We start from the raw sequence: 17,194 nt of genomic DNA, 5'->3' as shown, positions 1-17,194 counted from the left end.
GTACTACATTAATAGTAGAAAATCCACCTGCATGTAAGCTACTTTTTCCATCAGAAAAGCACACAAAAATAATTACAACCATCATCAATTTGTCTCTTTTGGCATGAAATGTTTACTTTATTGTAATCACGACTGAAACAAGACATTTCTTCTGTGTCTACAACTGATAAAACAGTGTGTTTACAGAGTAGCACTGTTAGCCCTCACCACCAAACAAGCACAGCATGAAATAATATTAAAACAGAAACACAGTATCAGTAAAATCAGCTTTTACAAGCCTAGACTAAAATGCATATTTCAGTTTGGGGCAATTTACTGCACGCTAAGCTTACAAACAGCCATATTGTACACTTAACATGATATATTTACACATTTAACCTGATCGCTAATGCTAATCGCTAATGCTAATCGCTGCTAGCTTCCGCCTGCTAGTCTACAGCTTTAGCAGTTAAAACAAACACTTTAACTCAACTTATACATCACATATTTACATTCTTATTGTTTTAATAACTTTTTAACTCTCTTATTAACATTATTATTAACATTTTAAGCTCCTTACAAAACAGAAATACCCACTGAATACACCCTTACTTGTGATCTGTCTTTATCTGGTACTTTCTGAAATCACCAAAGCTTCTCCTCAAAATAGAACAGCACAGATGAACAGCACAAAAAAATCTTATGAACGAATCTTTTTAGTGAACGGATTCTAATGATTCAGTTCATATAAAAGAGCTGCTGTGCCCATCATTACTAGTTAGCTTCTGTAAAGAATTAACCAACTCCAAATAGCGTGTTTTGTAGTCCTTGTAGAACTGTTAGAACTACATACAGGTCGAAAAGCAGGTCACAGTTCTGGAAAGCAGGTCGCAGTTCTCGCGAGCGTTACACCTCAATGCAGTGCTGCAGTGAGTTTCAAGCTATAATTTCACTTCTTTAAAAAGATCAATAATCAAGGAAATCCTACCTAGTGTGCCTTTAAAACAAACACTTTTTTAAAGAGCAGCTATAAATGCAAGAAGGCAACACATGATTTTTGAGTTAGTTTGACTTTATCAGCATAAGTGATGCCAAGTTTCTGTATTAATATTTAAGTTATGTTAACTTTAAATGCGTTCAGTAAAAAATGCAGTTAGGTTTTATGGTGTATTTTAGAAATTACTGCTAAAGTTCACATTAGCTCACTATTTTATAAACATGAGAGTCAACAGGATTCCTCTTCCCTCAACCGCTCGTCCTTATCTTCCACACACACACCGCAAGATGGCGATGGAGTTGGTGGGAGGGGGGTTTGTGGTGCACAAGTGATGTTGGTGATTAGTGAACATCCAGGGAAGATAAAGGTGGGACTGAAAGAGTCTTCAAAATGTCATTTTTGGCCCCCGCAACCTTTAATTAAAGCTCGGGAACGAGGAGATAAAATTAACAAATTGGGTAATGAATCGAGCAAAACAGGTGGTGTATGGCTGGAGAAAATGAACCAATCAGTCTTTCCTGTGCGGATTTTAGCTCCTAATTAGAAGCTGCCTTGGTTAATTATGATTGGACTCCTCTGGAAGGGGGGTGGGGAGGGGGGTTATGCTCTCGGTGGCATGACGGCGTGAGACGGAGAAATAAACAAATAAAAGGACGCTCAGCCGAGCTTCTCTACAGTACATACCTCCAACCCATTTAGTTTCACTGTAATATATTATTTGTTCATTTTTGATGAGCAGTAAATTCTTTATGGTCTTATGTGACCTTTGTTTTGCAGATAAAGGATTTTACGTTACGTTATGTTAAGATTAAGAGGATGATGATAATCACTGACCCAGCATGCATTACAGTGCTAGAAACCACACAGTCGAAACTTGCTTGAAACTATTTAAAGAGGAACTTAAAAGTGTCGTAAATAAAGGTTTAACCCGTACATATTTTATAAAACATGCAGCATGTTTTATTTTACATGCACCTGCAGCAGTCCACAAGTCTCATCAGTAAGATTGTAAAACAAGACCGATTATGTATTTTTGGGGAAACTAGAGGCACATTTTAGTCGTTCTGATTCTTTTGTTGTTGTCATAATATTTTAATAATAAAGTCGTAATATTTCAACAATAAAGTCATAATATTAAAAAAATAAAATCTTTATATTTCGATAGTTGTTATATTTTGATAATACATTTGTAATATTATAATATTTTGAGAATAAAGTTGTAAAATTTTGAGAATAAAGTTGTAATATTTAAAAAATAAACTCGTAAAGTTGTAATTTTTTTATAATAAAGTTATAAAATTTCGAGAATGGTGAAAATATTTTAATAATAAAATCTTAATATTCTGAGAATAAAGTCGTAATATTTTGTGATTAAAGTCATAATATATTGAGATAAAAATGTAAATAGTCACAGTATATTGAGAACAATAATTGTAGGGGGCTGTTCTACGCATCCATCCACATGACACGCCGACTAAATCCTTCAGTGCAACCATATGTACACTGATGCCTTATGGCTTTAGTTTATTGTACGAGTCCGTACTCTATAAAAAAACGTTGTTGTACTGACCAATTATAAAAGAGACCACATAGCTTTTTCTATTAGAAAAAAATAATAATTTTATATCTGATCTTGGATGATCCACACTGGATATTGTATTTGGAAAACTAAACATACAAAATCATGAATTTGGATTAGAACTTCAGTCCTGTGCTACACAAATAAACTACATTCTATAACTTATTATATACGTATCAGTCTTATGGCCAATTTAAACCTATGGTTCTATTGATTGAATGTGAGCAGTATGTGATGATATAGGCTACAGTTAGCACAGGGCTAATGGGTGTACATTAGCTGCCATTACTCGTTAGCTGAGTTAGCGTCTGAGCTCCAGCTGAAGAACAGTAAACGTGTCTCAGCTGATTCTCCTTTAATAGCGGTGGATTGTTAGCGTATGATTAATGCTGTGAAAGAGCTGAGGTGCGTTCGGTGTGATGGATCCTGTTAATGTTCAGCAGCAGCAGCAGCAGCAGGACTGAGGCAGTGTGGAGATTCAGGCAGGTTTAATGTCCTTCAGCTCTATTGATTGGAGGGATTCACAGCTGAGTGAGCAGAAACGGCCGAGCTGATAGTTCAGCTAAGTGGATTCAGGCTAGTGAAACAGTGACGGTTCTGTCTGAGTAACAACTGAGCCCTGCTGGAGCTCCTAGGTCCTCCTGCCAAGAAGCTTCTTTACTGCAATTAAAAAGAACTGGACCACTATTCATGCTATTCATAGGTTTATGTTTGAGTAAAATGAACATTGTTGTTTTATTCTATAAACTACAGACAACATTTCTCCCAAATTCCAGATAAAAATGTGTCATTTAGAGCATTTATTTTAAGATAATGAGAAATGGCTGAAATAACAAAAAAGATGCAGAGCTTTCAGACCTCAAATAATGCAAAGAAAACAAGTTCATATTCATAAAGTTTTAAGAGTTCAGAAATATACAATATTTGGTGGAATAACCCTGGTTTTTAATCACAGTTTTTTTCATGCATCTTGGTATCATGTCCTCCTCCACCAGTCTTACACACTGCTTTTGGATAACTTTATGCTGCTTTACTCCTGGTGCAAAAATTTTGGTTTGATGGCTTGTGATCATCCACCTTCTTCTTCATTATATTCCAGAGGTTTCAATTTCAAAGAAACTCATAATTATTAAATTATATATATATATATATATATATATATATATATTTTTTTTTTTTTTTTTTTTTTTTTTTTTAACTGTGTAGCACCTTATATTAATAGGTCTATTGGAAAGGAAGATAAGAGTTACCAATAATAGTAAATTATTTTTAAAAAATGAGTTAAAAATTTGGTTTTGTTTAGTCATTTTGTATACATTTTTGACCTACTAATTTATTACTCTATGACAGCCACTGTTTTGATCAGCACTCTGTCCCTTAAATGTTTTAATATGTAAAGAAGTACATATGGAAAGCCTTTTTTAAAGCCTATTTTGTCTGTTTTCTTTGTCTCAAAAACCAATCACAAGGTAATCATGCTGAAGCAGTGGTTCTAGATTTTTATTCTTCTTAAATACAAATATCGTGTTATAGAGGGGTTATTTTTGGGGTTTTATACTTTTTTGATGTAATGTAAATCTCTCCTTTTTTCTTACAAAGTGTAATGCTAAATCTACCAATACATATGCTTCTTGGAATTAAATATTAAATTAGAGAGGTTTTTGTCCTAGGTGGAAATGTAAGATTTTTTTGTATTTTTTTAATGTTTTTGTGACAGCATTAACGATACACTGCTGCAGTCTTTAGAGCGTTTTAGCTGTGTACATTTGTGGTGTGTGTATATATGCATATATTTTTCTGTTTGTGTGCATCATGTTCATTAGTGTGTCTGTGTGTGTGTGTGTGTGTGTGTTTATCACATTGACATTCAGGGAGGTATCAACAGAACCGTCTCTCCGTTTGTCCCAACAACAGCTTGTAATTGCATTTTAATAGACAATTAAAGGCAGGCCATAAATCAATTCTCGCACTGGGCAGGAGGCTTGCATTTAATTTTGTGAAAAACAAACAGTTTTTATCACGTCAAACCCAATTAACCCATGCCTCTCTATCACTGTGTGCTGCACCTCTCTCTTACTCTCTCAGAGAGAGGGGGTATTTATGTACGTCTGTGAAAAGAGGGGCTTGGGATTGGGGGATTGGGTTGGGAGGTGTTGGAATAATCATGAACCCAGCAGTATTTCAGTTTTATGGCTGTATTTCAGAGCTGAGTATTGGTGAGAATACAAATATCTGGTGATACAACAAATATCTGATATAGGGGTTATGATTAAATACCTGTTCCTCATTATGAAGGATGATACATGAAGGCCTCGTCCATGTTTGATAGATTTGTTTAATATTAGATGAATGGTTCATACTCTTGTGGATGTACTAAAACTGTGAATTAGTCGTGTTATGAAGGAGTGAATAACAATAGTTATTTATTATTGCATTGTTGATGGTTATTTGATTGTTTAACGTACCCATTCCAAAACTATTCTAGAGTATGATGCTCCCACCACCATGCTTAACAGTTGGTTTGCTTTATAATGTTCTTGGATTCGAAGTTGGATCAGTTTTACTGTCCTAAAATGTTTTACCTGTAGCTGGTTGATCCATTATTTGCACAAAAGTAACACTATGAGTGTAAAAGGCACAGTACCAATGCCTATTTCTGCACAGTGGGGGCAAAGTTGAGTTACAAGGTGTTTTTTTAATTATTATTATTATTATTATTATTATTTTTTTTTAATAAAGTGGCCTTTAAGTAAGTTTTTTCCAAATACAGAAGCTTTGCTTTGCCTCATTTTATAATTATTTGCCTCATTTTATAATTTATTGGGGGTTAATTAATTGAACGAGACACACGTTCCATTTGTAATTCTAAAGTAACCAAAATTACAAAACAGAACAATTAGATAAACAACTAGATTAATCAAAAATAATAACACTCTGTATGCTTTGGGAATAGTTGGCAATACTTCGCAAATTCACAAACTAGTCTTCTGTGTTTAAAACAGGTGATAATGATTAGTACTCTGGTGATGAGGAATGGGATGTTTTGTAGGAGATGAGGAGGTGTGACAGTGGAATCATGAACAGGGGGATTATGGGAAGTGTAGTTTGAGAGTTGCTGAGTACAGGGAATATTCTGGCACACTTATATGTATTCTGTAGTCTAAAATCTTTTTTTTTTTCTGGCAAAGGGAGTTGTTGCATTTTGTAAAACATCCAGTAACTCGAAGGTTTTTATATGCTGGCCATATGTGTTTCGAAAGAGCGAGAGAGAGAGAGAGAAATAGAGAGAGAGAAAGAGAGGTAGATCACATATTTTCCAGGTTCTTTGAGTTTATCTAAAGACTGTGCAGAAATAAATGAATAAATAAACTATAGAGGAGGAAGTGTATGAATCCGGATGCTTTTCAAGCATTTCAGCTTATCAACTCCGAGTCCAAAATATCACATTAATGGGAAAAAAGTATCCTTTCTGCAGCTCTTGTGCTCCACATCCTGCTGCATTCAGCAACTAATACATTTTTACTTCCTTTAAGACTTTAAGAGAGAGAAAGAGAGAGAGAGAGAGAGAGAGAGATCATCACGTAGTGAAGCATTTACAGTACTTTGTTTTTTTTTGTGCATGCTCCTGGAGTGCATGCTCTTATTTTAGTTCCTCCATGCATTTCTTTGTACTTGACAGGTTAAGTGCATGCTTCCCAGTTCCATATAACAGTACACAACTGTGACATAACCTTTATACAAACTTATACATGCACTCTCTGACCTTTATGAATATGAATACCTACTATAGATCCACAATATATTGGAATATCAGATTTTAATATTGAACTGGGCTGTAAGATTAACAGAATTTGTATTGCTACCAATATAAACACTTTAAACACATATTTTTTGGATAGTGGTACTACCTAACGTACCTCAAAAGTTTTTCAGCACCTGGATTGGCTCATTCACTGCAGAGCTCTACCTTACTCTACCTCGCTCCGCCTCCAGTCCAGTTATGTCACGTGAACACAGCCGGCAGCATAAAGATCTCCCTCTGTTGCTACAGGAAGGTAATGCAGTTTAAGTTTGCTGTTATTTACTGTTATCACAGCAAAGTCAAACTGCGTTACCTTCCTGCAGCAACAGAATGAGCTCTTTATGCTGCCGACTGTGTTCATGTGACATAACTAGATAATATTACACTGTAATAATTAAGTCTGCTTTACATAAAATGTTATATTTCTAAACAATACTCAACTATTTTGAGTTAGTTGAACATTTGTGGGCACATATACTGTACTATTCAAACTGAGATCTTTGAGTTGAATCAGCTTATAATATAACTGAGTTTAGTCTGTTTTGCCATTAGCAGCTTCTTTTCCATTGGCTTCTGTCACAATCTATTTGCATACTGGGTGTGTCCAACAGTTTCTGACTAACACTCACCATCAGTGTGTGTAGTGATTAACCCTGGGCTACCTTAGGTTAACTTGTAGATCATATATTATGATTAAATACTTGATCTCTGTGTTGTCGGCTGTAGATCAAGCATCATTTACTGAGCTGCAGTAACTCTGTGTTCTCTCTGTGCTCTCAGTACTTTTAATTCTTTACTGTTTTCTTTCATCTACTTTTGTATGAGTATTAAAAAAAAAGAGTTGAATGAAACCAGAAAGAAGACTAAATACAATTAAGTTCAGGAAAATATTCATTTTAAATATATATGTAGATGTATTTGTTAAGTTCATTGTACTTAAAAATTATTACATTACATTACATTACATTACATTTGGCAGACGCTTTTGTCCAAAGCGACTTACAATAGTCAAGTACAATGTAAAATAAGTTTCAAGGTAAAACATCTTTGGATAGGGATAAAAGGAGGACAAAGGGGAGTAATAGGATAGAGGAGTGAAGGAGAGGAAGAAGGAAATGAGGTTAGAAGTAGTTAGTGTGTTAGAGGTGTTAAGAGAGTAAGTGCTCTTTGAAGAGCTCTGTCTTCAGAGAGCACTCATTATGTTACACAAACTTAAAATTTATTAGGTAATTGGTTACAACAAAAGTTTGGTCAACTTTGGTCAACTTATCAGGTTTTACAGTGTAGTTATCAAATTAGATAATATTACTTTTTAGAGGGTGTATGTCTGGGTGTGGACTGTTAGGAGCAGGAGCGTGAATCGTTGTTGTTGGGTGTTGGTGTTTGGTGTTGATGTTGGGTGTTGGTGTTGGGTGTTGGGTGTTGGTGTTGGGTGTTGGTGTTGGGTGTTGGGTGTTGGTGTTGAGTGTTGGTATTGGGTGTTGGTGTTGGTATTGGTGTTTGGTGTTGGTGTTGGTGTGGGTGTTGGGTGTTGGGTGTTGGGTGTTGGTGTTGGGTGTTGGTGTTGGTGTTGGTTTGCTTTACAATGTTATTGGATTTGACTTGGGATCAGTTTTACTGTACAAAAAGTCTTTGCCTGTAGCTTGGTGATCCATTATTTGCTCAAAAGTAACACCAACGCCTTCACCAACAATTCTGCACGGTGGGAGCAAGGTGGATTTTTTTTATTTTGTATTTTTTTTTTTTTTAATAAAGTGGCCTGTAAGTGTTCCCAATTACAGGAGCTTTTGCTTTGCCTCATTTTGCGATATGCATATGCAGGGCACTGCGGACAGGTTTCTTAAAATGCATTCCTCAGGGGTTATTCATTGGACGGGACACACGTTCCCACGAGCCATCAAAATCCAATTATTAGACACGTTTTCTGCCACCTCGACATTTTCCCTCATTCAAGTTCCTTCAGAAGCGGACTTTTGTGTGCATATTTGAGACTGGAGATGTATTAAAATGCTAATTACTGGTATCTGGAAGGAGCCGCTGTTGTTCAGTCGCCTTTGTGCTTCATTATTGACGGGGTTAATAGCTTACAGGAGTTCGGAACGCACGCGATAGCCATCTCACCCGCTAATTGATTTTGGCTGCTTATTGCCCACTTTGATACCTGCTGTTGTATTGCATTATGGGGATGAATGGACGGAGAATATAATGAGGCTGTCGTCAGAAGAGTCGCCACCTTTGATTGTGGGGAATCGAATTACTGCCTGCAGAACTGATGTTCTGGTCTCTGTTTTTTGCAGTCTGACGATGGAGACGATGAGAACCTGTTGGACAACCCGTACTCTCTTCCTCTGGAGTTTGTGCACGACCCCAACTTCAAGAACAAAGTCAACTACTCCTACACCGCCGTGCAGATCCCCACCGACATCTACAAGGGCTGTGAGTGGCCAGTTTCTACACCACTATCTCATTTTAGACAATGCACCATATTAAACATTGCTGTATACCAGAATATTTCTAAAAAAATTGGTGTTGAATAAAGTGTTGAGAACATTAACTTCTATTCACACTTTTCAGCTATTAAAAATAAACAAACAAACACAGCATTTTTCTTATTTGTATACGCTAGGTTCCACATATATATATATTTATGGGGTCTTTCAAGACCTTCTTATTCAGACTGAAGATTAAGATTAAGTCCAAAAATCCATGTAATCTTAAACGATTTAAAATAAAAAGGCCCAAATACAAAGCATGCACAATACATCTGCACACAGAAATTAAGCAGCATATATTTATACTGTCAGATTTTAACTAATTGAACTCTAAATTGATTCACACTGTTGTTTTATGACCTATTGTTGGAAGTGCATACAGAGATTATACTTATAAATTTGAAAGATGACTTAAAATAAGATAATAATCTCAGGGTGTGCAGGGAGAGGACTTGGAGAGTGGACACAAATGTGAGTATTTATTAACAAACAGGAAAGAAAAAGAAAACTGCTAAGGTACAGTATTGTGCAAAAGTTTTAGGCACCTGTGGGAATTTCAGTAAAGAAAAAAGCTTCTTATCTGTGCAGTAAGTGTTTATTATCTCAGTAAAACACATTACAGCATTACAATAAATACAAACAGCAATTTTAGAAAAATCTAAAAGTTTTCCTTAAAACAACATCTACTAATCTCTCCTCCTCCTAATCTGAGTTTAATAGAGTTATTTCTAGTTCTCATCATATTAATCAACACCTGGTTTGGTAAATTTTGGTAAATGTGGTAAATCAGGTGAGCTGCTGACGGAACTGACCATATATATATATACACATTCTGGCTGAGGAGGAGCATCCAGGAGAAACCTGGAATCTCTACACTTTGTTCTTCAGCGTGGCTCACAGGATATAAATAACATACTTATAGTTAAAAATGAGAAATTCTTGTTACGTTTTACTGTATCTATCTTTATTTGCATCACTCATATTGCTGAGATAAATGGATTAGTGTAATTTGCTTTGGTGCCTAAAACGTTTGCACAGTACTGTATATAGATACAATAATGGCTGAAAACAAAGAAATCACTTGACTGACGTGGAAAATGCACAAGAATCAACAAAGGAGGACAGAAACAAAGGGACTATATATACACAGAAATAGACAAGGAACATGAAACACCAGGGGACAGGTAACGAGGGGGCGGAGTTACAAATAAACACAAGTGGGAGCTCTGAAGACAGGGGTGGAGACAGTGAGAACACAGAGCTACATGCAGGAAAGCACATGGATAAGAAAACAGAGGAGCATGGGAAAAGGTAGAAATAGAAACACAGAGATAAACCAGGAACGACACGGAACAAAAGGAGAATGTAACAATTAATGCTATTCTATTTTCTGTACTAGGTTTTGTACTATTTTTGGTAACTATTTTTTTGTCTAATTCACATGAAATGCATACTAAAATATACCACAAACATTGACATACACAACGCACAGTACTATTCCTAGACAGCCTCATTTATTTAACTAATAGATCTCATCCATGATGACATCCTATAACAGAAGAGAACATTATGAAACTATTTTAGCTCCGGTTTAAGCTGACAAGCCGAGAGGGCCAGAAATACCCTGAGCTGGGGTCTGATCTTATCAGATGTGGCTCAGGATTTGGTGGTGGATTTTCCAGCTGACAGTCTCGGCTGAATTGCAGCTTTTTCTCTCCACCCTTTGATAAGATTTCCTGGAATGATACGAGAGCTTCTCTGAAAAAGACAACGTGCTTCACTGGAAAAAAAAAAAAACGAGGGCTGTGTTCCTAAAGCACGACCCACAGTGCTAGTGTGAGTGTGTGTGTGTGTGTGATGTGTAGATATCAGACTGTGTTTCTGTAGTGCTGTCAGATTACAGTACGGTGTGTGTAGCAGATCTGTCTGATTCGGGATGTATTGTACCATATAAAGCATTTTAACATATATAGGAAAACATATGTTGTGTGTCCGCATGGGCCTGCGGACACTGATTCTGTTCTACAGATAAAGATCAAATATTAATTGCAGTAGAGCTTCCCATTTATTCGATATGGCTGATATGATTATTAATCAGGGATGAAAAGCCAAGCTTTCTCATGATGTGCTATATATGCATGTGAGCTTTAAATGCAATAAGCAAAGCAGCATCACACTTATGTCACGCTTATGTCTCTTGTGGGCCTTTGAGGAGGAGTCTAATCAGTATGTGAGACCTGTAAGCTACTGCTGGTGGCCTTAGATGAGTTAGAGGCTCATGGGAATTGTAGTTCAGTGCCAGGATGGAACTGGAGACCTACAGGTGCATCTTAAAAAAAATGTATACCATTGAAAAGTTACTTTATTACAGTTATTCAGTTCAAAATATGAAATTAGAATATTATATAAGAGCAGTTGGTACTTTTAGCAGTGTGGGCAGAGTGCCAAGTCCTGCTGGAAAATGAAATCCGCATCTCCATAAAAGTTGTCAGTAGCAGAGGGAAGCATGAAATGCTGTAATATTTTGTGGGAAAACAAAACTGCACTGACTTTAGACTTGATAAGAAAACACAGTGGATCAACACCAGCAGATGACAGACATGTCTCTCTAAACCATCACTGATCATCAGTATGAAATTTTAAATTTAATTTAGAAAAAAAATCAAGGGAGCAGAGTCTGGAGGAAGAGTGGAGAGACACACAGTCCAAACTGCTCGAGGTCTAGCGTGAAGTTTCCACCAATCAGTGATGGTTTGGAGAGACATGTCATCTGCTGGTGTTGATCCACTGTGTTTTATTATCAAGTCTAAAGTCAGTGCAGTTTTGTTTTCCCACAAAATCTTACAGCACTTCATGCTTCTTCCCTCTGCTGATAACAACTTTTATAGAGATGCGGATTTCATTTTCCAGCAGGACTTTGCACACTGCCCACACTGCCAAAAGTACCAATTAGTCTTATATAATATTCAAATATCCTGCCATAATTATCAACAATAAAATGAATGAACTTTTAAAATAGATCACTCTGTGTCATTTTCACATTTTAAAGTAACATTTTAAAATTTTTGGAGATGCACCTGTATGTGCTCCACTTTAATTCCACCATCAGAAGGTCCGTCAGAAAGCCGTTAGCGCTGAAAACAAAAAAGCCCTCATGTCTCGGGGAGGAGGATTAATAATCATCAGGGAAACACAGAGGCCAGAACCTTTTTTTTCATCTGCATAGTTAGCAATTTACAATTCCCAGTGCATCCATGTGTGTTACACAAATGGTGCACTGGAGATACACACTGAGACCATTATGAGTCCTTTATCTAACTAATGTTAAGTGTAATGAGGTCATTATGTCACAGGCGCGGGGTATAAATGTGGGAAAGCATGCATATTCATGGCAGCTCTTCATCATACAGACCGGTATGAGATTTCAACAGTAGTTGCTGGTTAATAGCTGTGACATGGACTTCACAATTAAAAAATAATTACAGAACTATATCAAATAGATGTCTAACCTGTAATACATCCATCAAAATGCTCACAGATTACAGTAAAATCACACTGCAATAAGTGACTCAGAATTCTTCAGGAGTTGGTCTAGGTCTGGTAACACTTTCTATGAATCGGGTATCTATAAAGCATTATAAATGCATTCATAAAGCTTCATAAACCATGCATAATGCTTTATAACACTTGACACAAGCATTTCTAACTATACATAAATGTTAATAATCTTAAACGTAAAATTTATAACACCACAGTATAAAGCTTTATATCACAAAGCGTTATAATGCATTATAATATATGTGTAGATGCTGTTCTTAACATCTTAACATTATTGGTGAGACCTTTTTCATAAAGCTTAATAGATGTTGAGTTCACTCACATATAGCTTTATCAAGGTCCACAGTGATGCCTTCCCTCTAACTTATGTATGTTACAACAAAAAATTGTTCTGTAGATGCACATAACATCTAATGAACACTTATAAGTGCTTTTCACAGACTTGTGAAAAAGTGATGTTATTCCACATTACCATAGGCATATAACAAATTATAAACCTTCCTAAATGCTTTCACAGACTTTAGGTAAAGTAATGAGTTATTCCACATTACCAAAGGCATATATCAAATTATAAAAAAGCACTTATGTCTGTGAAGAGCGATTATGAAGCTTTATAATGTGTTGTATACCTTTGGTAATGTGGAATAACTCATCACTTTTTAATGTCTGTGAAAAGTGCTTATAATGGTTCATTAATTGTTATGTGCACTTACACAACTGTGGATCTTGGTAAAGCATTATGTGAGTGAACTCGACATCTATTAAGCCTTATGAAACAAGTCTGATCAAAATTTTAAGAACAGCAAGTACGAATATATTATAATGCATTAGATCGCTTTGTGATATAAAGCTTTATACCGTGGTGTTATAACGTTTTAGGTTTGAGATTATAAACAATCATGTATAGTTAGAATGGCTTATGTCAAGTGTTATAAAGCATTATGAATGTTTTCTAAAGCTTTATGAATGCATTTATAATGCTTTTTAGTTACCTAATTTATAGAACGTGTTACTGAACTTTAACTGTCATATGCCCATATTATTTATTATTTCCACACATTAAGTTTCAATTTGCTATCAGTGTTGCTACTTGTGTGTTGATTAAAGCCCTTAGGGGAAATTACGTTATGAACATCCTCCGAAGTGGTGCTCTGCTTAGCACCATTTGAGTGGCCCCAGGCTTCAAGGCTTAGTCTGGGACTCTGGAGACCACTGGCACATCGATCCGTGACCCCAAGGCTCTGCCTGGTGCTTTAAAGGGCACTGTAACATCCATACCTGCCCACAAAGCTCTGCCCAGTGCTCTGGATCATAATAGTACATTGATGCATGCCCCCAAGGCTTTGCATGGTGCTCTGGAGAGCACAGGTACATCCTTGCTTGCCCCCAAGGCTCTACTTGGTGTTCTGGAGAGCACTGGTACATCGATCCGTGACTCCAAGACTCTTCCTGGTGCTTTAAAGAGCACTGGTACATCAATGCATGCCCCCAAGGCTCTGCTTGTAGCTCTGAAGAGTACTTTTATATCAATGCGTGGTGCATGGTGCTCTGCATGCCTCCAAGGCTTTGACTGGTTTTCTGGGAGCACTTGTTCATCGTTGCTTGCCCCATGGCTCTGCCTGGTGCTCTAAAGAGCATTGGCACATCAATGACTTTCCTCAAGGCTCTGTCTGAGTCTCTGAAGGTCACTGGCTTCTGACTGGTTATCTGGAGAGCACTGGTACATCCATGCATGCCTGCAAGGCTCTGCCTTGATACATACCCTCAAGACATTTACTGGTGCACTCTAGAACATTCATGCATGCCCACAAGACTCTACCTGGTGCTTTTGGAGAGCACTGGTACATTAATCTGTGACTCCAAGGCTATGTCTGGTGCTCTGGATTGCACTAATACATCGATGCATGCTCCTAAAGCTCTGCCTGGTGCTTTGAAGAGCACTGGTAAACCGATACGTGCCCTCAAAACATTGTCTGGTGCTCTTTAGAACACTGGTACATCCATGCATGCCCACCAGGCTCTGCCAGGTGCTTTAAAGAGTGCTGGTACATTGATGCATGTGCCCAAGGCTTCGCTTGGTGCTTTGGAGAGCACTGGCACATCATTGGCTTCCCTCAAGGCTCTGCCGGAGACTCTGAAGATCACTGGCTCCTGATGCCTTTCCACAAAGCTTTGACTGGTTTTGTGGAGAGCACTGGTACGTCTGCTTGCCCCCGAGGCTCTGCCTAATGCTCTGAAAAGCACTGGTACATCATTTCTTGGTAATCCAGAGACCACTGGCTGTCAGTGCTAACCCCAAGGTTTTGTTTGGTGCTCTGGAGATCATTGGCATGTTAATGCCTGCCCCCAAGGCTCTGCCTGGTGCTCTGAATAGCATTGGCACATTGATGCCTGCCAATGGCCTCCACACTCACCAGATCTCAATTCAATAGAGCAGCTTTGGGATGTGGTGGAACAGGAGATTTGCATCATGGATGTGCAGCTGATAAATCTCCAGTAACTGCGTGATGCTTTCATGTTAATATGGACCAGACACTCTGAGGATTGTTTCCAGTACCTTGTGGAATCTTTGCCAGGGAGAATTAAGGCAGTTCTAAGGGCAAAGGTGGGTCCAACCCGGTACTAGCAAGGTGTACCTTATAAAGTAGCTGGTGAGTGTAAATATATTTAAAAGGAAAACTTTGCCCTCACAGCAAGTCCACTCACTGTTCTGAAATAGTTGAATAGGTAGTGCAAGTCGTGATCTGCTCTATTCTATAGCAACTAAAAGACAGAGTGAGAGCGGATGGAGAGCAAGTGAAAGAAGTAACGCGAGAGAAACTGAGAGATTGTTCATAATAGAAGCAGACCGGAGTGAAAAGGGCTGTGTTCTGTTTCCAGGGGCTGAACGCGGCGGCTGGTGTGTGCCGTGATTGCTCTCTGTGGCCTTTTATTGAGATGGAGGACGTTTCCCGACTCGGCCATAATGAAGCGTTTTATGATTCATTATGCCGGCGCAGAATCCTGCTGCCAAGCCTGCAAACTTTCTAATTAGTGCAGGTCAAACAGCCAAACAGTTTTCCGTCTAATTATCGCCGCTTATTACCGAATGGGCACCAGAGGAAAAGCCGCGGAGGAACATGCGCGAGGTGGGCGGGCCGGCGCTGGAACGAGTGGGAGGGGGTTCCAGTTGGAGGGAGAAGAAGGTGAGGAGTCTGGTCTGTACAGGTTTGAGTAAATGGTGGGGAATTAAATTTTAGATTTTGCTGTGTATTCTAAAGTAGAAGCAGGAACAGATGCAGTTGTAGTTTTACTCAACCTCACTGTGTCACGCCTCAGCTCTGCCTGCAATCTGCAGCCTCCAGACTACATTGCCCAAGATGCACCACACACTAACATTACACCCAATTCTGATCACATGACACTTACATAAAGTAGATCACCTGAGTACTAGCCATATGGTTTAGCTTTATGAAAGGGGCTCATTTGCTAGTAGTCTTTGCTAAGTATTGACTTTTTATTAAAAGGGTCAAAAAAAATTTAGGGGCACTGAGTGATGTATGGGTTTAGGGGCTGGGCAGGACAGAAAGCTGCCTCTGATAGCAGTAAGACGCAGATGATTGGACGTCAGCAGGGGGACGACATTATTATTTTAATAAAAAAATATGACTTAGTGTTTAGTGGCTCTTTAAAAGAAAGAAAACACATTTAATGAGAAGAGGTGCATCCAAACTTTTGACTGGTCAAAATTACATATCATATATATAATTTAATTTTTTTTTACACGCTTCATTTTTATATATCAGCTCTGGGAAAAAAAAATAAGAGACCACTTTGGTTTCTAAATCAGTTTCTCTGATTTTGCTATTTAGGTTTATGTTTGAGTAAAATGAACATTGTTGTTTTATTCTATAAACTACAGACAACATTTCTCCCAAAGTCCAAATAAGAATATTGTCATTTAGAGCATTTATTTGCAGAAAATGAGAAATGACTAAAATAACAAAAAAGATGCAGAGCTTTCAGACCTCAAATAATGCAAAGAAAACAAGTTCATATTCATTCAAGTTTTACATTTTCGTGGAATTACCCTGGTGGTTTTTAATCACAGTTTTCATGCATCTTGGCATCATGTTCTCCTCCACCAGTCTTACACACTGCTTTTGGATAACTTTATGCTGCTTTACTCCTGGTGTAAAAATTCAAGCAGTTCAGTTTGGTTTGATGGTTTGTGATCATTCATCTTCCTCTTGATTATATTTTAGAGGTTTCAATTTGGGGAAATCAAAGAAACTCATCATTTTTAAGTGCTCTCTTATTTTTTTTCCTGGGGGCATTTTCCAAACCAACCAATTCTGAAGTCATACAGACAGAAAGGACATACAGAAGAAAGATCTGTAATATCCACAAGCTAAGACAAGATAATTAGACAGAGATTATGACCTTATTTATTCTGAACTTGGATTTGGAAAGAATTTGCTTGAAGGAATGCTTTGACTCTCCCGACTCTCCCGACTGGACCGATACTGATATCCATCGTTCTGTCAGCTTCTAAAGAAGCTTAGTGTTTGATAAAAAACAGGCCTAAAAATATGCTAATACAAAAAAAAAAGACAGACTCAGTTAGCATTCGGCACGAAGTTGATTTTTCTCTCTTTTTTTTTTTTTATTAAATCCTCTCTGCAGGCAACTGTCCCCCCCTAAAACTGTCTGTGGTATGGGGTCTCTATTGTCGCTGGAGATAGTGGTGGAAATGGTGGTTATTAGAGCAAAATGGAAAGACTCGGCTAATTGTGTGCGGATGAAAG

The 17,194-nt window shown here is 37.6% G+C and overlaps 2 protein-coding genes across 5 annotated transcripts in view; both read left to right on the top strand.

Moving 5' to 3' along the window:
* The window catches only part of cacna2d2a (calcium channel, voltage-dependent, alpha 2/delta subunit 2a), a 412,063-nt gene that overhangs the window by 262,265 nt on the left and 132,604 nt on the right, over window positions 1–17,194 (top strand). For all 4 annotated transcript variants that reach the window (XM_049479460.1, XM_049479459.1, XM_049479458.1 and 1 more), the window contains one exon: window positions 8,655–8,793. In XM_049479460.1, coding sequence (XP_049335417.1) covers window positions 8,655–8,793 — 139 coding nt within the window. The remainder of the gene's footprint in view (window positions 1–8,654; window positions 8,794–17,194) is intronic.
* rps10 (ribosomal protein S10) overlaps window positions 1–17,194 on the top strand; it is a 532,411-nt gene that overhangs the window by 504,688 nt on the left and 10,529 nt on the right. The window lies entirely within an intron of this gene.

Source organism: Astyanax mexicanus, chromosome 5 (genome assembly GCF_023375975.1).
Source record: "Astyanax mexicanus isolate ESR-SI-001 chromosome 5, AstMex3_surface, whole genome shotgun sequence".
NCBI classification, from domain to species: Eukaryota; Metazoa; Chordata; class Actinopteri; order Characiformes; family Acestrorhamphidae; genus Astyanax; species Astyanax mexicanus.
This window is presented reverse-complemented; position numbering and strand designations above follow the sequence as displayed.